Here is a 22,518-nt window from a genome sequence, read left to right on the forward strand (position 1 = left end):
ATTCAGATTTGCTTAGTTTTTACCTAATGCCTCTCTCTGTCCCATCCTGGATGCCTCATGACATGTAATCCTCACATCTCCTTAGGCTGCCCTTGGCTGGGACGTTCTCTCAGGCTTCCCTGCTCTTTGATGACTTGGACAGTTTTGAGGGGTACTGGTCAGGCGTATGGTAGCATGCCTCTCTGTTGGGATCTGTCTGATGTTTTTCTCAGGATCAGTCTGGAGTTACAGGTTTGGTGAAGGAAGGCCACAGCGATAACGTGCCCTTTTCATCACATCATATTGAGGGTCCACACTATCAACGTGACTTGTGACTCTCAGCGTTGACCTTGATCACCTAGCTTGAGGCTGTGTTTGTCAGTTTCCTCCGCTGTGGGTTTCCCCCTTCCCCATCCCCACGTCCAGCCCCTCCGCTGTGCGGGGAGGTCTCTCTGCACAGCCCTCAGTTAAGCAGTGGAGAGTTAAGCGTCACCTCCTTTAGGTCGGGACACCTATGTAAACTCTTTGAAATTCCCTCTGCGTGGAAGCTTTGCCTCTTCTCCCCATTTATTAATTTATTCAGTCATGCATGTATATCAGCATGGACTCTTGGGTATTTATTTTATACTTGAGGTTATAATCCAGTACTACTTTGTTTTTCTTCATGCCCGAATTGTTCCAGCTTCAGCCATCGGGAGCTCTTTCACCTAGTTCCTGTGCCCTTTTGTCCTTGCCCCCAAAACCCCCATCAAGGTGGGTTTTGTTTACCTGTTTGTCTCAGCACTTCTTTACTTTCTAGAACTACAAGATGCTTCAGGTTCATCTTGCATTTTTCCTGTCTCAGTCCTAGAATTAGCCACTTCTCCAAAGGACCCCTGGTTCTGTTTATTGGAGAATGGTATATGAAACCAAGATCTGGGGTCTAGGTGTGCTTGTTGCTACTGGGATGTCATTTCTTCTTGGTCTTCTCAGCAGACTTAGCAAAGAGAAGAAATACATGTGTGTATTCTAACATGTATATACACATATATATAAATATTTCTATATGTAATTATCTGTACCTATATTAAATGAAACAGATTATAGTATCTTTAATAGCATAAAGTTGGAAATCACTAAATGTTTAACAGTAAAGGAATGGCTACAACTAGGACATATTTTAACTCCACAATGGAACTATTAAAAGGGATAGTTTTGAAAACTGGTAGCTGTAACACCTTATATACAAAAGTAGTACAGGTCTGTTAGAGCTATACTTATAAGTGTGATAATTACGTATGTATATGGATAAGAACTTTAAAAGGAAAAATGGAAGGGGTAGTTAGATGAGTCATGGTTTATTCTTAATATTATACTACTATGAAATTAATTTTGCTTCTGCAATAATATTCAAGTAATCTAACGTGTTCTTGCTGGAAGTTGAATAAAGTTAATGTATTTAAATTATTTTTAAATGAAAGAAATGAGACATTTGTTATTTTGTTGTGTCAGCACGGCAGTACTTTTCCAGGCCCTCCTTGGATAACAGCGACATTGTTTAATCATTCACAATAACCAAGGAGCATGCTAAGAAGTTGTGAAGTTATAGCCAAGCAGTTTTAGGGGGAAGAAATCTGTTAGTGTTTAAAGGAATGTATTTCCATAATAGCAAGAGGAATCAAAAGTTTTGAATTCTTCTTTTGTTTTCCTACTCTGAGCTTTGTACTTGATTGACTCAGTAAGTACCAAGGATCTTACGGCTTCCAGAATTTCTCAAGCCACAAATCAGAATGCTATTGAGAATTTCCAGTGAAGTCCTTCTTTAAGTGCAGAATGTTAGAAATGTTTTCTAGAAGATATTTTCACCAGTCTTCTCAGATTCAGATGGCCACAGGGGGGACATGATGGTCTGAGTAACCCCAAAGGGTATCGTTTCACTTGGTGGTTGTAGGAAGTCAACTACAAAGATGGCAGATCAAATGCAACGTCTGCCATTGTTGAAGCTGGTGGTCCAGTGATCACAGCCCCTCAATTACAGCCCTTGCAGGGAGCGGGGCAGCAGTCATTAAATCATTATGCCTTTGATTAGTTGCTCTAACCGGTCATTGCCTTTGAAATGTGATAGCACAATTTGAAGTTTTATTAAAAAACTTTTTTCTAGAATTGCTGAGAAAGATGTTGTGTTTAAAAAAAAAAAAAAAAAATCGAAAAAAGGCCTTGCCGTGTATTCTATTGGAGGAGATTGAGAAGAAGAGAAAGAAAAAGGAAGGAAAGAGGAAGAAAGGAAAGACGAATGTTTCGCATTACCACTCCTTTCAGTCTCAGAAAGCCTAAGGTGGTGCCCGCGTGCTGGCCTTCCCCTCCCAGCACCGCCAGCCTGGGGCCTGCCCACCGCTTCTCAGAGCAGCCGGCCCGCGGAGAGGAGGCACGAGAAGGGGACAGGTCGGGAGGCCGTCCGCCTCTCCCAGACGCTGCCGCCCCTGCTTGCCTGGGTGAGCCACGTTGCTCACAGATCTCACAAAAGATGATCTTCACACACATCCGCCGGCTTGAACCAACTGACTTAAACCTCACTTTTTTTGCTTACCTGAGAATTTGATGTACTTTCTGTTTCTCTTCTGAATGCCACGTGTCCAGTGCTATACTACGGAAGGATTAGGGTATACGTTACCCTGTTCCCTAAGAAACCAGGCCTAAAGAAAACAGCAGTGTTCCTCTTGATGCTGGGGACCCAGCAGTCACGAGTGGGCTCTGTTCTCACACCCTCATCACATCCCAAAAGAGAGTGACGCCGAGAGGCCAGGGAGCCCCGATTGCAACATCCTAACAAGCCACCCCCCGCCCCGCAGAAGCCTCCCCTTCTCAAAATGAGTAGCTACTCCCCGAAGACACGGAAAGAAGTGTCCATCATGTACTGATGTATTTCTCGTCTCCATCGGAGAATGTGCCAAAGCTAAAATGGGGATATTCTACTTGAAGTCACTTTTTTATTTCAGTCCCTATTGAAAGTTATATCTCGCGGTGTCAAACTGAAATACCCAATTAGTTTTGGGTACACTTGAACCCTTGCTCTGCAACTCAGTGTGTTTCTAGGCCGAAAGGGAAACTAACGCTGCACCTAATTGGAACTTCTGGTTTTATGGCGTATCCTGGAGTTTTTGTTTCGTTTTTATTTTCCATGTTTTCCAGGGTTAATGGTGTTTTCTGCGCGCGTCTACATTAGCCCTCTGTGTGGAAGCCCTCGGCAGTTTTCAAATCATACGAGCTGTAAAGAAGCCCCCGATACAGAAATTGTATTGGCTGTTAAGAAAGCAGTTATGAGTTATTGGAAATGGAATTAAAATTGTCTAATTAAGGGTCAGTTCCTTATTTCGGAGTTCTGTTTGGTTTGGTGTTTTGCCTTGTGTCCTATGACTTCAAATTACGACAAGAACACTCGTCTTGCTGGAAACGGGGAAGGATGAAGTTATTTTGCTTCCTGCACATTTGTCCTATTTTGCTTGGCCTCAGGTTTTGTTTAATCCTCTCAAAGGCCCTTTGAATGGACGTTTCAACATGACTACCTCTCTGTGTGGCAGCCTCTAGGAAACGACCATTATGTCAAGCCCCTTCACAGCTAAAGTAGTGAGTTCACATAGTGGAAGAATCTTCGGGGTTGCATCTTATGGGAAAAAAAAGAAAAAAACCCACTGCCTTTTTATAAAAGAACAGAACATTTACCCAGTCTTGTTGAGCACATGAATGTTCAGATGGCCTGCACAAAAGAAATCTCCAATCTCTAACCTCACAATGAAATTGCACCGACAAAAGATCACGGGACACCGGGCGCACTAAAGTGGAAGGGACACAAAACCACAGCAGAATCCGACCCTGCCTGCAGAGGATCCTGGGGGACTGTCTTTATCCAGCATCCTGGTGCCACGGTCCGGCTGCAATGCTCCAAGGAGCCCACGCGGTCCCCCCTGCGCAAGTGGCATTTATACTGATGGCATCTCTACAAGTAAATAAGTACATACACATCCGATGTGGACAGGGAACAGTGCTATCAAACGAGGTTATCAAGTGGCTCCTCCAAGAGGTCCAAGTTTACACTCCCTGGTAGGAATGGAGAGGGTTATCTGTTTCTTGCTGAGACAAGACAGTCTTAGAGCTGAGGGGCACACCCTCGTCAACCCAGCCCCTTCTTCTGCCTAGGTGAAAAGATTCTATTAGTTCTCGTAATTGATTCTGAGGGCTGCAGCATGCATTTTGCCAGCCCTGCTCAGTTCACACCAGGGATGTAATTCATGCACACTTGAGCATCCAACATGGCTGGCAAGGCTCGGACACACAGCTCCTGTCTGCATCGTTTTTTAATCAGCTATCTGAGGAATATTTATCTAATCAACAAAGAGCGCTGTCAGAAGGAGACCAGAGGGGACATTAATACAAGTCTGTGGTCTCCTGGTGCTATGATAGAGGAAGAGTTAAGGAGAAAACCCTGCTCGTTTGAGCATGCCAACAGACTGCAGAATATTTTTATTCCACTTATAAAGATCTAGTCAAAGGATTCTCATGTTGGAATTCTGCTGTGTGACTAGTTCTCAGACATTCATTTGCTGTAGTTAAAATTTTGTTGTTGCTGTTTAGAGAAACAAAATGAATTTTCCCTTAACATAAAATTTTAGATGCCTTATGATCATCACAGGAACTTGTCCGAAAAGCTGTAGCTTCCAGAAATAAAGAGGTGTGTAATAATTGGGAGTCGTTAACTCTAAATGATTCCAGCTACTCTTAGGAGAAAGCCATAATTTGCACATTTTCCCCTTCTCTCTGTTTCCTTTGAAAAGACGGTGACTGTCTGTTAGTAATTTCGAGGAGTTGAGTGTATGGTGCCATACCTCATACGGTCATCATTTATAACTCCCAGACGCCTTAGAGAAATGTTCTGTGAATTCAACTCTATATCAGCTTTTCTTCTTTAGATGTACTACTCAGGACGGGCAGCGGCTAGGACCTGCGTGAGCTGGGTCACAGCCACCCCCCTGCCAATCTGGTAGCCTGCTACCCCCAGAACATTAATCCGTGCAGAATGTGGACCTCGGGGCTGCGCTCAGGAGGGGACGGTGTCACGTGACATCCCCCAGGGCACACGCTTCTACACTGGTCACCGTTAGTACCAAAGTCACCTCTCTTTTTCCTCCCTTTGTAATTCAAAGATCACCTGTAAAATTCGGTTTTAGTAACACCTTCAGTGTTCACACGCAAGAGGGCTCTTTATTAAGTTTAAGGGGAAGAGACAATACCACTGTTATAGGGCGGCAAACTTTGTGTTTTCTTATCATGTGGGGCATGAGTCTCTGTACCGTCTTCACGTGCCTTTTGCGAAATTTTAATCCGAAGAAAATATCTTCCGACCAACCTAATGACGAGTTTCACCTCCTCCTCTGTTTTTAATTCTCAACCATCAGCTGTGTGTCCCGTGTACCGCCTCTTGCTGTGATATTCATGTAGTAGTCTGGTGTCTAACCCAAGTTCACGGTTCATGTTTTGGCGCCATTATGGGGAGAATGGTACGCTGTCCTGCTAAAGGCTCCCTTTCTTGGGTCTGCTGACGTTTCTGCCAACCCAGACCGGGGTTCAGAAGGTTCCATTTAATTTGCAGAGGCTGCAGGGAGGAGTGGCCCGTCTCTCACCGTCCGCATTGGGGCCGACAGTTAATGTGCGCTGGATCCGGGATCTCGTGCTGTGGGGTTCTGTGTCCATTGGGAGGGGTCTGCATGCTCCCAAGCACCGGACAAGATGCTGAGACATGATGCCATTTAAATAGTGGCATAAGGCCTCGTGGCAGCTTGCTCACAGAAGACACTGTGGTTTATCCAGGCAGCAGAACAGCAGAATGAAAACACTGATGGCGTGTCCACAGTCGGCTGCCTTTTTGTCCCAAACCAGGCGAGATTCTTGTATTAAAGTAATAGTTTCACGAGAAATAACATGAGTGAGAAAAGCAAAGTAAGTTAATCTTTTTTTAAAAGAAAGAAACTGTATTCCTGAAGTAAATTTTAAAACTAAATTTTTTAATTGAAATAAAAATTCTCCAGAAAATTTAGTCATTTGAGCTAGTCCACACGAAGTCCTCAAGAATCGCCGTCTAGACTACCACAGTTGATTTATCCATTCAGCTACTGAAGGACGTCTTGGTTGCCTCCAAGTTTGGGCAGTATTATACAGCGCCTGAAAGAAATGAGCTATCGAGCCATGAAAAAGACACAGAGGGGGCTTCCCTGGTGGCGCAGTGGTTGAGAGTCCGCCCGCCGATGCGGGGGACGCGGGTCCGTGCCCCGGTCCGGGAGGATCCCACGTGCCGCGGAGCGGCTGGGCCCGTGAGCCATGGCCGCTGAGCCTGCACGTCCGGAGCCTGCGCTCTACAACGGGAGAGGCCACGACAGTGAGAGGCCCGCGTACCGCAAAAAAAAAAAAAAAAAAAAAACGACACGGAGGAAAGTTAAATGCATATGACTAAGCGGAAGAAGTCAATCTGAAAACGCTGCATACTGTGTGATTCCAACCATATGACGTCTGGAAAAGGCAAAACTAATGAAAAGATCAGTGGTTGCCAGACCACAGAAGAGTTTTAGGGCAGTGGGACTCTTCTGTATGATACTATAATGGTGGATACACGTCACTATACATTTGTTCAAATCCAGAGAAAGTATAACACCGACAGCGAACCCTCATGGACTTTGGGAAATAATGATGCGTCCGTGTAGGTTCATTTATTCTAAGACATGTACCAGTCTGGTGTGGGTTGTTGCTATTGGCGGAGGTTGGGGGGGGGGCGTAGGCGTGGACACAGCAGGTACGCGGCAGCTCTCGGGATTTGTCATCCAATTTGTCTGTGAACCTAAAACTTCTCTAGAAAATAAAGTTTATTTTTAAAAAAAGAATCACCGTCTATTCCAAAGGCCTGCGGTCAGGGGGTGCTGCCAGCATGATGGCCGTGGTGTGTGCTGGTCAGTGGAGCTAGGCATCCAGCCCGCGGCAGCAGGTTGGATAATTCCTGGGTCCGTTTGGTGCGATATCTTCGTTTCCTTTAGTGGTGGATCCGGGCAGCAGCATTGCACATAACCAGAGATTTTATTGATGATAATATGATCGTATTTTCCCGTTGAGAAGCTTCTAAACAAGTGGACGTAGAGCAATCAATGCCCCAGGAGACAAATGCACGTCTCAGGACCTTGGTATCAGCCAGAAAAAGTCCATTTGTTTAAGAGGAAGAAAAAGGCATGACATTTTGCACATTCAAATTGATTATTTCATCAATAGGTTAATAGAAAACCAGGCTGCAAGTTCACTTCCTGCTTATATATCCATATGGTAATGGGAGACTGGGGTATGAAAAATGCAAGGCGGAAAGCAGGCAGGAAAGAGGTTTTCTGCACCAGAGCTCCCCTCCCTCGCACAGAGGTGCCCAGCCCAGATTCTGCCTATTTATATGTAAATGCTTTAGAAAGAGGTAAGTTTTTCCACTGAGGAGTGCAGCCTCTGTGGCTACGACTTTGTGGAACTTGTGAAACATGGGCCAAGACGCTAGAGCTCGGGCTATTGAAATAATTAAGCACACACTTAATTCTGTGAATGTCTCAGTTATGCGAGGAACCCGGTAAATATCCACTGAACATTTCCAAAGTAAACAGTCGAAAACCGTGACCGGTTTCCTTTGTCTCAAATGACATTTGTAATAGTGGGTGTACCAGAAACTCCCGTTGCCACGTGGGACGATACCTTATAGATCAGATACCTTAAGGATGTAGAGATAAGGGAAACCTCCACTGATGGAAAACTAAATTGAGACGCATATACTGTAGAAGGGTCTCAGTCACCAACCTTACTAGGTTAGAGATGACATTTCTTTTTTTGTTTGTTTTTTTTTAATTTATTTTATTGAAATATAGTTGACTTACAATGTTGTGTTACTTTCTGCTGTACAGCAAAGTGATTCAGTTACACATATATAGACATTCTTTTTCATATTCTTTTCCATTATGGTTTATCCCAGGTTATTGAATATAGTTCCCTGTGCTCTACAGTAGGACCTTGTTGTTTATCTATGCTATATATATAATAGTTTGCATCTGCTGACCCCAAATTCCCAAGACGTTTTTTATTAAATTATTTGGGTTTTCAAGCCACAAGGTCATTGTTAGTTGTTTAGTTACGGCTTCACTTCTTCTCACTTCGAATCAGATGACAGCTAACTCACAGCTAGTTGGTACTCTCATTAACATAAAATTTGCCTCCTGACTTTACAGTATATACCGTTTCGGAATTGCGTTGGTTCCCTTCAGCGTTCCCGTTTCTCGCGTGTATCTTATATTGTCACCCCAGAGCCTCCACCGTACTAGTTGAGGTTGAGTCTTTTGGCCTTAATGCTACCAAAGGCAAGAACAGCCAATCTGTCCTAAGCCAGGAACGCTTTGGGGTGAGAGAGCTGGCCACTGGCCAGCGCATGCCTCGTTTTTTGGTCAGCCTGTGACCGAGTGGGTCGGCCTAGCTTTCTGCGGCGAGCTTCAGACACACCTGCGGAAATGCACACACACCTGCCTCGCCAGGTGAGCGCTTCTTACCTGCATTCAACAAGTGATTATCCAATGGAAGCCGCGTGCAAGGTTTGACGAGTTTCTCTTCCCGGCTGTGGAAGTCAGAAGAGACAGATGGTCCAATTATGTCCCTTCCTCAGGAACGTGGGAGACTGTGGCCGTCACCGACCATGCTGTCCGTCCAGCCCTTGGATCTGTGGCTGGATCTTCAGCCACATGAGCCTGAAGACTTGCTCCTCAAAACCCTGTGTAACTCTTTGCTTTTTACAATATGTCTCCTCTGAAGGGCTGGCGGGAGTCGGCCTCTCGGCCACAGGTGTCTGCATTCCTGAGTCGGGGGTTGGGAGGGCAGAGGCAGTGAGGAGGTGAGGATGTGTCTGTGAAGAAGGGGGTCCGCGGAGGTGGGAAGGGGGCATCTCACCTCTGTTAGTCACAGCACGCGGCGTGAGCCGTGGGCGTGTCATGCCCGTGTTACACTCGTCCCGCGCTTCACTTCTGAACCCAGGGCTGCTCTGTGGGTAACTTGGAATTTGTCTTTTTCTCTCGGATGCTTTCTTCAGTGAGCTGAGAGCTTAAGGAGGCACGTGCTCTTTGGGCTCCTCCATTCAGAGCCTCCAACCTCCTCCCCGTAGGAAGGAGAATGGACCACCCTTCAACCACAGCAAGATGGTAGTCGAGGTTTTCTAGTGTAGGTTCCTGTCCGGATCAAAATATGTCTGGGGAGAAAATACTTCACGTTTGTACAGCTCTGGGCGTTGCACACCTACCATCTGTAGCATGCTCCCAGTGTTTTGCCAACTCAGAGGGCTTATGGCGACCGGCCTCGTAGCTCCTTCAAAAGATGCTACCAGCCCCCAGGGAAAAGACCAGCTTTGCACTGTCTTGAGCAGCCACGTGTGGAACCCAGCAGGGCGAAAGGGGGTGCATGGGCTTCCTTGCCTGGGCGTTTGCTGGATTCTGTGCAAAGCTAAGGATGCTTTTTTGGCCTTCCTCTGCCCTTCCGGAGTTTCTCTGCGCTTTGGGGTGGTGAGGCCTGGCCGGGAGGCCGGAGGTGACGTCACGTGCTACTTGGACATTTCTTTTCTCCCCTTTTCATCTGTTTCTTTTCCTTTTTGTTTTCTCTCTTGTTCCCCCTCTCCCCTCTCTGCTCTCGGGATGCAGCCAAACGCAAAGCATGGAAACTAAACCGTGTTGGTAGCCTGCGAAATATCCACAACAGCAGCACCAACACCGAAGGTAACGCCGCCCCTCGGCCCCTTCCCCCTCCACGCCGGGTCCTCCCAGCCTCCCTGCCTCCCTGCCTCTCCAGCGCAGAACTGGAAATGCGATTCGCCCGAAGCCGCATGCACCCTGGTCGTGTTTGCACAGTCATTCCCCTGGTCTTTCCCTCTTTTTGTTTGTGTGTTTTCTTTTCCCATTCATGTTCCTTTCAGCTTACTTAAATTTTGACCTTTCCCTTGCAGCCGTAGCGTAGTGATGTTTAAATTACTTCACAAACCTATTTTCTCCTCTTTTTTCTTTTCCTTTATACATGTGGGCACTCAATGTAATATTTCTCAAGTTATTACAGTTTTTAAAAGTGTTAGTATCAGGTGTAATGATCTGTAGCCAAATACAATAGTGTGCCGTGACATTTAAGTAACAGTCTTAATTTGTTTTGTGGAAACATTCTCCATAATGCTCTCTGCGGCTCTCATACAGAGGCAGCCAGGCCCGGGTCATTTGCATGGCCTGCTATTGCTTGTAAATTCAGTATATTGTTGTTTCTAAAGGTCGTCTGGTGCCAAAGTTCACAAATTGACTTGCGTTGCTTTTTTCACCGAAGACAGCCGTCATTGCTTTTGTATAATAGCAGATTGAATTCCCCCCCCCCCAACCCGCCTTCATTTGAAACAACACAATTATAAATTGCCCTTTTTTTTTATGATTACAAATGTCAAGGGTCAGAATTATTTTGATGCCAAGCAAAGGAAAACCACCCCCATCAGCCCAAGCCCTTGTAAGGGAGGCTGGCGTACAATACATGTGATGCAAAATAGGTCACGATCCAGTGATCTCGGGATAATAGGGGGACATTTTTTTTCACTTAAGTGCAAGCCAAATGGGTCAAGTAATCGCAAGCTCGTGCCCTAACACTAATTGACTTATTTGGGGATGATTATAACTGTAATATTTTTCTTAATGTCACTGTTTTCTGGGCTGTTGGTTTTAGCAACTGCCAAGCAGTGGCATTAAATCTCTTGTAAATTTTAAATTGCACACTATTTCTGTAAACAAATCCCCCTCTTCACATCCCAATCATTAACCTTGGCTGATTTATATCACCATCCTTTTTTCCTTCCTTTCACAATTACTCCTGTCTCGCCACCGAAAGCCCTGCTCTCAGCCAGAAGAAAAAAAAACATGAATCCGGAAAACAAAACTACATTTTCACGATGGCTTGTTAAAGACCTGTTTTTAATCATAATTTTGTTTTTCATTCCTCAAGGGGAAACTGTCGTCTGTTAAGGTACCAGTGGAACTTGACCCCCTGGTATCTTCTTTCAAAGCATTCGTTCAAGAGAGACAAAATGAGAGAGAAAAAGAACAGAATTTTAGAAACAGTCACGTGCAGTATTATGTCTTGTTGTCTTTTAAAGGGTATTAAATATCCTCATTCACTATTTTTTAATGTTAGTGTTTCAACTTAGAGTGCATAATCATTTCTCTTCCCTGTGTCCTTATCAGATATGTTTTTCTTTTGTATGTGTGTGCATTTATCACAACAAAGGTGTTTATTGACTTTCGGCCTTTAAAAAAATGTTTGTGAGGTCTGGTTTTACCTGTGGTTATATACAAAGCTGGCGGGGGCAGGAGGAGGCAGGCAGACAGCCCCCCCCCCCAGACTTGCTGATGGGGGTGTTCCTGGAGACGCTGGCGGGGAGGTGTCTCACGACAGGTGTGGCAGTTTGCAGAAGTGGGAACTTCTCAGCCTTGACCAGCCAGGTAACCTGCAGCACTGCCCTGCCCAGCGCTTCTGGGTGGGGAGAGACCATGATGCTCTCTACTCTCTGAAATCTGTAAATGCGGTAACACTACCCTCTCAGGGTCCCTAGTCAGTGGCCAACAGCTACACAAGGCAGTCCTGAAGATACTGGAGTAAATAATGACTGGTCTCCTTCACATTTTCTTTCATTTCTGTTCAGCATTCGATTACGTTTATGAATCTTCAGTTAAGCGATATGACCATTCTTCATTTACTTCAGGTTTCTTTCAAGATTCATGTCTGTCTGCATCCAGTCTCATTTCATACAGCTTTCAATAGCATAGTACTGAATTCATATGACTATATAAAGTAAATTAGCAGAATGCCTTTCTGATTTCCGGTCTTTTGCTATATGATGTCATCACATCCTCTCTGTCTATAAAATCACCCTTTATGAAAATTCATATCCTGAACATTCTAACTTTTGTCGTAACCTGAGACCGTTCCACTAACTATACCCATCCCCAGATGGACTAGTTTTTAAACCGGTCCACTTGAGTAATCTGTTTAGAGGTACCCACAAAATATTGTTGACACCAGAGTTTCTCACAGAGGAAGTTAGAACATGAGGAGGAGAGGGGAGGGTGCCCGCTGTGTGCCGGGCCCTGTCCGGGGAGCGTGTCCACGCCCCTCAGTCCAGATCTAGAGAGAACAGCCCAGACGTTACGGGACTCACCCGAGGAGTCAGGCTGGTGAAAGACAAGGTAGGACCAAGAAACAAACCTGATGGTCTTTTGCTCCAAAGCCCTTTTATTCTTATGTTCAGTGTTCTGGCCCCTGCGCTACATTATCTCATCGAGTCTTCACTGCCAGGTGGGTACTTCGTTACAGATGAGAAGTTGGAGTTTCAACAAGTCAAGTGTGATATTCTGCAGGACGAGGAGCTGGCATCTTCTGGAGACAGGACATACGCCCAGATCTCTGAACTCCAGGACCTACTCCTGGGCGCTTATGGAAATGGTCAAAGATGGATGTCAGGAGTGGATAAAAACAAATTAAACAGAACTAATTAGGGAAGCACATAGACAGGATTAGAAAACAAACAAAAATATGTTCTCTTCCACTTTTTTTTGCCCACTAGGGCTAATTATCTCCGAAACCAAGCTGGAAACCTCATTTGTATGTATTGTATTGCCCTAATTTTAAAATCTTTGTTACTTTATAACAATTCAGCTCTTTCCCAGGGTTGGTGAAATTTAAGTTCCTTCCACAAGAATGCAACTTTAACTTTTCCATCTCGGAAGCCTGCAGACTGCGATGGAAAGTTTATTTATGCTGTGATTCTCCAATTCATAGCTGCCTCCTAAGCCACGAGGAAAATGTATATCCAATCGGGCGGATGAGGCTGGACTTGGGAATGTTCTAAGACCGGAGCAGAAGTGGCCGTTGTGTAGAAGGACGCATGGCAGGGCGGCTGGCCGGTGGCCCGTGAGCAGCGTCGCCCAGGAGGGATCACGCAGACTCTGTGCAGGTGGTTTCCTCAGGCCTCTCCTTCCCTGCACCGCTGGGGACAGGGCGGACCGTCCATCGCCCACTGGGAGGTGGGCCAGCAGCGGACTCTTCCAGGGTGTTTCAGCTCTCCTTGCTCCTGCAGAAGAAAGCACGTGATGAGGCGTACATGGGTAAAGAAGAGATGTATTGGGGAACGAGGGGCGTTTCCTGGGGTGTCAGGCCCACCCACGTTGTATGCGTCCAGCAGGCCGCGTCACCCAAGTACCAGCCGGGTTCAGTATAGCCCAGAGTCCCGACTCAGCCCTGCTCGTAGAGTCCATGTCCCTGGATCTGGAACTTGCCCCAGAGACAGGCCTGTGAAGCCTGTTTGGGGTCCCCTGCCACAGCACGGTGGCCCAGATTGATGAACTCAGAGGTGCCGGACACAGTGTTTCCAAATAGGCCGCACTGTGGAGAAACAAGAGTCTCCTTTTGGAGATCACACGTGGTGGGCACGGTTCGTCCCTCGGGCCCAGGTCAGGGCTGGCACCCCCTTCCTCCACCAGATGGCCGAGACCATCCCTTCTGTGTGAGCAGATGAGGGCAGGCCTTTCCCACGGCCGGCCCAGCTCCGCGGTGCTGTCTCCAGCCCCTGGTGTCCTCGGTCACAGATCTGAGACGGCCACCTCAGTCCAGTTAAATTACGTGCGGTGCTCACAGCCTCCCTCCTGAGGCGCCGACCAGCCTGCCCTGGTCTCGGGTTCCTGCCACAGTGTGGGTGTCCAGTGCTGGGCCCCGGGCAGATGGAGAGGCCGGGCTGACAGCCCAGGGGGGTCAGGCAGAGATCCTGATGCAGAGTGAGGGAGGAGTCCCGGCGGGGCCCTGGGCGCCCTGCGGGTTCAGCGGAGGGCGAGATGGATGCAGGGGTCGCGGAGTCATGGCGGGGGCTGCAGGGCTGGTACCCAGGCTTCCTGGCGTCCTGTCGTGCGGCTTCCCAGTAACCCCCGAGGGAGGCCGTGTCCTTGATCTTTTACGAAAGGAGAAACCAAGGCACAGAGGGGGCAGTCGGGAGCCCCGGGAAGGGACCCTGGCACGTGGAGACCGCGGCACGTGGGCCAGGCATTCGGGTCAGAGCTGCAGCTGAAGCCCGGACGAGGGCTCGGCAGTGAACGTGGAGCACACCTCCCCGTCGGGGCCATGACGCCCAGCAGACGGCTGTCACCGCAGTGGAGGAAGAAGGCCTGAGCTGCTGTGACGAGTCACGCTGTCCTTCTGGAGGACACTCCGCAGTGTCCGAATGCAGGGCCCACCCCAGACCCCAGCAGCTTTCCCCAAGCCCCGTGTGCCTGCGAGCCCGTGCGGGGCCGCCGTCTGAGGCCGCCTTCCACGCCCGGGCGGGGCTCTCCTTCACCCTAAGTCATTCACATACTTGCAGTCAAACCCCGGTTCCTCATCAGAAGCCGTGCAACCTCGAGCGGCGGTGTGCACGGTGGTTTCCAGCCCAGACTCTTGAGCAGATGGTCCTGGCCTGCTTCTCACGCCCCCACTTCTTAGCGCTAACCTTGGGGTCATTCCTGTGCCTGCTCCCTGCCTCAGTTTCCCCATCTGTAAGCTGGGGACAGTCAGTGAGGTCATCTATCCAGAGGCAGGTAACACGGCGTCCACAGTCACCACTACCACTGCTCCTAGTGTCGGGAGTGCCAGAGCGTCTCTATGGCCAAGAAGCTTCAGACGCTTGAGCATCATTTACGTAGCGGGGAGCAGAGATTCGGCAGGAAACGGCGCCCCTGAAAACGTAAGGCGGGATTTCAAGATCAAACTTCTTCTTTCCCAGGCTTCTTTCGCTACCCTCCCCAGCTGCATTTACTCTCGTCCTCCAAAGGACCGTCAGATGTAGAAACTGGGTTTTTGAGTCCAGTTTGCCTGTATCCGGTCCCAGCCCCGCCACTTCCGAGCTGTGTGTGAATTACTGGGGCTGCTGGGTCTCTCCTCCCCTGCTTAGTTTTCTTTCTCCGAAACTGGAGCCCCGTAAAACCTACCTCGAATGACAATTGAAGAAGAAATTGAGAGAGGCAGACGGAGCCGTTACCAGGGAGCTGGGCACACGGCGAGGGGGACCGCGGTGGTTGCTGTGAAACTGTCACAAATGCTTACGTCATGGAAAACCGTCTCCAAGAACACAGTGCACGGAGCACACGGGTTTTAGGCCCGTGAGATGTGTCCGTGCAGGCAGGGCGGGATCGGCCCAAGCCAGCACGCGTCAACCACGAACGGCGCAGGTTGAGATCGCGCGCAGATACATTCAGATTCAGGAAACCCTTTGAGCACACTAGCTCCAGGAGTGACTTTCTGGGGAGAGATGCGAGATTGCTGCCATTTCCAGCCCTCGGCCTTTAAAAGAACGATGGTATTGACAGTCATCCACGCGCTGAGCCGCAGCCGAGAGAGAAGAGCTGGCGGTGGAGGCAGCGTGGAAGGTTCTGGAGCCCGCCAGTCTCCTCATTCCCACGCCAGGCTCTGAGCAGAGGAGGGGGCCTTGGTCCCCATGCCCCTGTGATTAGGACAGCAGGGGACCTCTGACAAGGGATGTGTGTCGGTTAGAATGAGTAACCAGTGGTAGAGCATATAGAGCAACCAGGTCGATTACAACAGAGGCCTCTAGTTTTTCTCTTTCTAAACCAAAAGCTTGGGCCTCGAGCTTTCCCGGGGTGCCTGGGCCTGACCAGGTGCCAGAAGATATGTTAACACATCCGTCTTCTGCCTCCGGAGAGGCTTTCAGTCTGGGATCCAATCATTGATTTTTTTTTTCAGGAGTTTTACTTTAGACAGTCTCCTTAATTTTTTTTTTTTTTTTTTTTTTTTTTTTTTTTTTTTTGCGGTACGCGGGCCTCTCACTGCTGTGGCCTCTCCCGTTGCGGAGCACAGGCTCCGGACGCGCAGGCGCAGTGGCCACGGCTCACGGGCTTAGTTGCTCCGCGGCATGTGGGATCTTCCCGGACCGGGGCACGAACCCGTGACCCCTGCATCGGCAGGCGGATTCTCAACCACTGCGCCACCAGGGAAGCCCAGTCTCCTTAATTTAAGGGAGCACGTGGCGCCCCATGGTTCTGGAAGCAGCAGCTTTCGTGCTGCCTGGTTCTCGGGCCGCCCTCCCACCTCTGTCTAGTGTGTTTGGAAAATCAAGACTTCCTTTGTGTTTCATGAGGATCTTCCTGGGATAACATTTAGCAGTAAACAGTCCTGACTCTGTGACCTCCCTCTGGGGGTCTTTGCTTCTTCACAAAATTAATTCTACTCTTGTTCTACATGAAACCACAGTACAACACCTCCGTTGGACTCTGGGCTAAACAAAGATATTTACCAAGTTGAGAGCTTGCAAAGATATTTACCCGAGAACCATGACCTGTGTGTGTTTATAAAGACCAAAAAATAATGATTTCTTTTTCTTTTTGTTAAAAAATGAACAACTCAAGTGGAAGAGGGCATTTGTTTTTAAACTTATTATTTTTTTTGCCATAGGTCTTGGTTCTTTCTGCACGGTCCTGGAGCAAATCCTTCACATTTATCTTTTCTTACAAAAATGGGAGGAAAAATCGAAAATGAATAAAAACTGACTTTCAATATTGTGGTGGGTTTGGGGCTGAAATCTTAAACGTGTGTCGTTTTCATCATAATTGGGCAAAATATCTAAACCACATGCTTACTTAATATATGCTTTGAAAGCAGAAATATTGAAGTATTTTACACATTGTAGGACTCTTCAGAATTAGCATAAAAGCCTGGGGCTGTGTTGGACCAAGTCTGGCGTAATCTCGAAGGGTGTAGATAGTGGGGGACCTGGGGAGGGGGCAGAATAGCAAACACATTCCATCTCGGTTTCCAACTTCGGTGAATTGATAGTGGCTACCTGGAGAACTGGGCTAGGAAGGATTCTGAGGCTCCTTCAGGCTCTCTGGGGTCAGTGATGAAGGTCTTCCCTGGCAAAAGAAAGGGAGGACAGCATGCCTTTGTCATCCATGCTGGCGCCTCCTTGGACCACAGAGCTGAGACCAGCAGGATGAAATGGGCAGCTCAGCCCCAGCTAGTAGATGGCAGAGTGGGAAGGGCCCCCAAAGCGGGAGTGAGGAGCCCAAAAATGGGAGCCCAAGACCCCAAGGACACAAAAGCGAATGTGGAGATTCAGGCGGAAACAGGGAGAAACCCATTGCAAATGCTCGTTAATGAGGAAAAGCCCCTTGACCAGTGGTTTGAGTTGCTCGTAACATCATTATCAGGGTGCTGTGCTGTACCCTAAAACAAAAGTCCCAATTCTGCGACAACAGAAGTCACAGGTGGAGAGGACAGCGATTTCCCTACGAGCCTTGGCTGTTTGATGGTCAGATCATTTTTAAATGGTGACCATCTAGAAGCCTCTGGGCTTGGTGGACCCTTTGGCCACCTCTGCCAGTGGGCACGTGGCCCCTCCGTGCTGGACACTGTCATCTCTGCACCATTTAAATAACAGGTTTTCATCATGTGTTTGTCAATAAATGTGTCGGGAAGGACACTTAGCCTCGTGGACAGAAATAGGCGTCAGGGTCTGGGTTCCCGGTTTGCAGGGGAGCCCGGGAACGCGGACCCAGATTCCTCATCCAGCCAAGGAAGAAAGTGGAGTGAGTGACCTCTGCAGACGCTTTGGGTTCTTATAAATTCAGAAGAGAAACAAATCTCAGCATCACCGTACACAGTACACCTGCATCTCGCAGGCATTTTTGAGCCGTTGTGCATCCAGTGGGCACAAGGGTCCGGATCCTCGGCCTTTGCAGAAGCACGGGGCAATGGTTCTGGTCCCAAATCTCCTGCCCCTCAAGACGGGGGTACGCATCTGTCCGTCTTTCTCCCCTTCCACCCGCTCCCCCAAAAGGCATCCTTGTCAGATGTCCCCTGTTGAAAACAACCTCCAAATGTAAATCAGTTGCAGCTGTGTTTAGCCCTTTAACCCTTTGCCTGCTAGGATTCCGCAAAAATAATTGATGACTGATTGGCCCATTAACCTTTAAAAAAAAAAAAAAGTTTGACAGCCCGGACTTGTGTAATGAGGAGGGATTCCTTGTGAAATCAGTCTGATGGCTGAGTTGCTTGCCCCTAAGGACGTGAAATTAGCCCCACGGGGCCTCGTCTGCATAGAAACTGGACGCAATTAGTGTAATATCCGGTGTTATTAATGTCGTTTGGAATAATTGGGCAGGTTGATTTCGACAGGTTCATGGTGCTAAAATACTATTATAGTGGACCTTTCCACAGCTAACCGTTAAACACGGAAAACTGTTTAAATCCCGATGAGCCCAATCACAGAACTTTATTAAACCGCTAAGCCCTGGAATGTCGCACTGGGAAACAACACGCTTCTTTCTTTCCGGGCTCTGGGTGTGGCGGGCTTTGATTTTTTTATGATGGGGGGAATCTGGGGGATTGAATTTTGATGATCACCTGTGTATCTAAAACTAAGAAACCTCCTGTAACGTAGATGTCGTCAGGAATTTCTACAGCCTGAATTCTGTTTTTACAGAATGAATTAAATATAAGCTGCTGTAATTGTCACAAAGAGTCGGTTTGTGTCAGTGAACCGAGAGCGCTTGAAACGCAGCCACTGTCCGTCCTCACCTTCTGAGCTCTCATTCTTCACATTTTAAGTGAGGGTAACATTGGAGAGTAACGCTCCGTCTGTCTTGCTGACTGATTGGCCCCCCACTGCCAATTATTATTTTTATCATTTTTTTTTATCTGGTTGCTGATACTAAAATAGCATCACAGTGTTACTTCAGAATGTGATGGGATCCTTCTGGTCCACTGGTGGTTTGAATAGGGCTGTATCATCTGATAGAATTTCTTGTTTGAACACGAGGAGGAGCTTGTGAATGTTCTGTCCACAGAAGAAGGGGTAATATTTAGGTCCCCGGATGTACTGTTTACTTCATGAGTGTTCGTTGTCAGTGCCGTGATACAGAAATAGAAGCCAGGATTAAATCTAGAGATTTATTTACCAGGTGTTGATTCAAGGAGATGACCAGGCAGTAGCTTGGAGGCTCCCATCAGGGATAGATCTTTTCTCCACTGGATTAGTTAGAACTGGATTTGGAAGTGATAGAAATGTAAAGGGATTTAGGTTAAAAAAAAAAAAAAAAAAGGAGGGAGAATGGATTTACTGTATCCAGTCCAACTGTAGGACAGGCCGCTGGCCTGGCTGCAGGGACCCAGGAACCCAGGAACCTGGCAGGCATCAGATCCATCCCATTCCTGCTTCTCTCCACCGGTCAGCGGTGTTCTCAGCTGTCCACGGATAGTGGCCTCGAAAGCAGAGGTTTTCCTTCCCGTGGATAACTTGGGAGCTGTGTCTTGTTCAGTCCAGGATAAGAGGGAAGGGGCTCTGCAACCCCAGCTCAGATAAGAAAACCTGGAGTAGGACCTGTGGATGATGTGCCCCCCACTAGGACAGATCAGTGTCCAAGAGCCTCCCATGCTCTGGTTGTCCTGGTGTAGCTGGGACCGTTCCTCCTTCCCGTGCAGACCAATCACCGGCCACAGAGCCAGACACTCGGGAACATGGAAGCTGGAACGTCCCCAGCTTAAACTGCCACAGCCGTGGCATCATGTCCCCTAGCATTCTCCAGACGTGACCAGTTAAAAAGAAATATGACATTAGCGGCAAGCTGGTTAGGGATTTCTGGGGAAATTACCTTTAAAAGACCCTGCCACCTTGCTCTTCTGACATCAGGAGGGAGGGAAAATAACAGAAAAAGTCACTGGGAAGTGGGGAGAACCATCCATCTCCTGCTGGACGCCCTAGGAGAAATTTTTTTTTTACTGTTTTATTTTTGAGAAACAAAGAAAGCACTGCTGGCCACCTTAAGAGAGGAAAATAATCAAACTAAATGAGATGATGCCTATGAAGTCCTTAGCATTTTTTCTGACATGAACTTGGAGCCCAGTAGTATTCTGTTTTATATTTATTTTTCCATGCAGTAGATCATTACAGAGAAACAAGTAGTCCTTCTTGGGAGTCATACATAACATGATTAAAAATGCAACTTCTGGGCTTCCCTGGTGGCGCAGTGGTTGAGAGTCTGCCTGCCGACGCAGGGGACATGGGTTCGTGCCCCGGTCCGGGAAGATCCCACGTGCCGCGGAGCGTCTGGGCCCGTGAGCCATGGCCGCTGAGGCTCTGCTCTGCAACGGGAGAGGCCACAACAGTGAGAGGCCCGTGTACCGGAAAAAAAAAAAAATGCAACTTCTCTATAATCCTTGTTCTTTTTTTTTTTTCTTGATCTTAGGAGACAGAGGAAAGTCATAAGGCAGGTATAATTTAGTTCTGAAACTCTATCTGTAAGTGTTAACACATTACCCTCCCTCAAAAAGAAAAAAAAAAAAGCCACATACAGACAGTGGGAAACACACGAAAACTTAAGCATCAGCTGGATTCCATTGATGCTGGTGGTATAGAGTGATTGCAACTCAACTCCATGCCCAGATTTTAATCCCTTACTCAGGAAATGGGGAATCCTAGCGAACCGGCTTCTTATAAAGACATCTTCACCAGGGCCTGAAATCCAAAAGAAGGCTTGGAGTAGCACCCCTGTCGGGCTGCCTCTGTACTGAAATGGTGTTAGGGGGTGGTTCCATCCCCTCCTCCTCCCTGCCTCCTCCATGGTGAGCTGGGCCCCTGTCCTCCAGGTAGCCCTGATGTTCACATCCACAGTTCAGCAAGGAGCCCCTCAGGGTGGCGCACCTGGGAGAGGCCAGCCCAGGAACAAAGGCACCGTCAGAGGCCTTTCTGTTTGGAAGCTGTTGCCGGACCCTGCGTGGACAAGACTGGAGAGGAGCATCTCCTGCCTCTCCAGGGCTAGGCCAAGCCCTTCGGTTAAAACACATATTTTGCAAAAGAACGCTTGGGCAGTGTTTCACTGCATAGTGAGCTACCGTAGCGTGAAGAGCCTTGACCACAAGTCCTGACACGTACCTGAGTACGTGTGCCCGCTTCAAAGCCCGTAGAAGCAGACAGCTCGTACACAGATGGTCCCGGCCGTCACCGCCTACTGATGCAGCTGACTTGGTCACCGAAGTATTGGGACTGTAGCTTCCGATTCCCCTCTTCCTTATTTGTACAACTGTGTGCCTTTCCGGATTGAGTCACCCCACTGGCCTCCCCCTCTCACAAGGAAACTGTCTCAGATGAAGCAAGTTTGGAGGCCTTGCGCAGTTGGTTCTTAGGTAGGATGTGAAACGTGGCTGTGCTCTCCAGGGTCATCCAGTTGTGTTCACGGGGCTCACCTTTCCAATCCCAGCCTTTTCTCATGAGCTGCTCTGCACCAGGCCGGGGGCACGGGATGTCCTGCATCTTTTTGATCTTTTGAGCCTTACTGGCGTTTCATTATTGTTAGTGGACCAGCCAGGGTTTCATCTTCCAGAGACAAGCATGAAACCTCTCTGGCCACTCACGTGCTTGGGTTAATCCATCACCTCAAATGCAGCGTGGAGTCTTCTCTTCTCCACCTGTTACCAGAGACTGCAGGTTCCGGGTCATCCTCTGTGTTGTTACTTTTAGGGAATTATTTGGCTTATTCACATTTCTTTGTATCTCTCTTTCCCTACCTCACAGATGGAGAGAAATGAATGTATAAACATATATTTTAAATGTGATTTCTGTTAGATCCTCATGTACAGAAATGCAATTAACGTTTCATTATGTTGGTCTTAAATCTTACCCAGTTACTAACTGCTACTATTATTTCCCGACATTTGTAGATTCCTTGGGGTTTCCTATGTAAGCAATCTTGTAATCTGTGAATGACAGTTTGGTGTCTTTTATCTCTCCAATCTCGGGATCTGTCACTTCCCTGTTTTGTTTCACTGCACCGGCCAGCAGGGCTGAACAAGGGCTGGTACCATGAACATTTTGGCCTTGAGAGCCCTTGAACTGGTGTGAAATGATTGCTTCTAACATTTCATCCTTAAGAATAATGGTTCTGTGGGTTCGGATACGCACTCTTTGTCCACAGAAAGAGGATTCCCTTCTATTCCTAGTTTGATAAAAGATTTTAATCATATTTTTAATTAAATTTTCCTTCTTCTTTGTCAGGGAGTTATACATTCTGCTTCTTTTCTCATAGAGGTTAACCCTGGTGTTTTCTCATGTGTACCTAGTTTACCAAAGTCTAAAGTTAGTTCTTAACTCCCCTGTGGAACAATGCAAAGTCCTAGGGCATCTTAACTCCAGGGTCCCCATGTCCACTTTCATTTCTCTAGTATTTTGCACCTTCCCCAAATTAGACGTGATAAGAAAAGTAGTATTTGATATAATTTTTACTTAGGTGCATTTACATATTTACCCATTTGCTCCCTAACCCATCTGGTTCAAACCTTCTTTGTAGAATCTTCTGAAGTGTGTCTCTTACCGGTTCCTTTAGGGAAGGGCTCTTGATTCTTTCAGTTTTTTATATGAAAATATCTTTATTCCACTCCCGTTCTTGAAAGAGAGATTTCCTGTCT

At 47.5% G+C, this 22,518-nt stretch overlaps 1 protein-coding gene across 14 annotated transcripts in view; it reads left to right on the forward strand.

Annotated features, from left to right (window-relative positions):
- Positions 1 to 22,518, forward strand: part of AGAP1 (ArfGAP with GTPase domain, ankyrin repeat and PH domain 1) — a 568,640-nt gene that overhangs the window by 465,805 nt on the left and 80,317 nt on the right. For 7 of the 14 annotated variants that reach the window (XM_067027214.1, XM_059055294.2, XM_067027207.1 and 4 more), the window contains one exon: positions 9,699 to 9,773. The exons of the other annotated variants lie outside the window; for them this stretch is intronic. In XM_067027214.1, coding sequence (XP_066883315.1) covers positions 9,699 to 9,773 — 75 coding nt within the window. The remainder of the gene's footprint in view (positions 1 to 9,698; positions 9,774 to 22,518) is intronic. 14 annotated transcript variants of the gene reach the window in all.

Source organism: Kogia breviceps, chromosome 2, assembly GCF_026419965.1.
Source record: "Kogia breviceps isolate mKogBre1 chromosome 2, mKogBre1 haplotype 1, whole genome shotgun sequence".
Taxonomy (NCBI): domain Eukaryota; kingdom Metazoa; phylum Chordata; class Mammalia; order Artiodactyla; family Physeteridae; genus Kogia; species Kogia breviceps.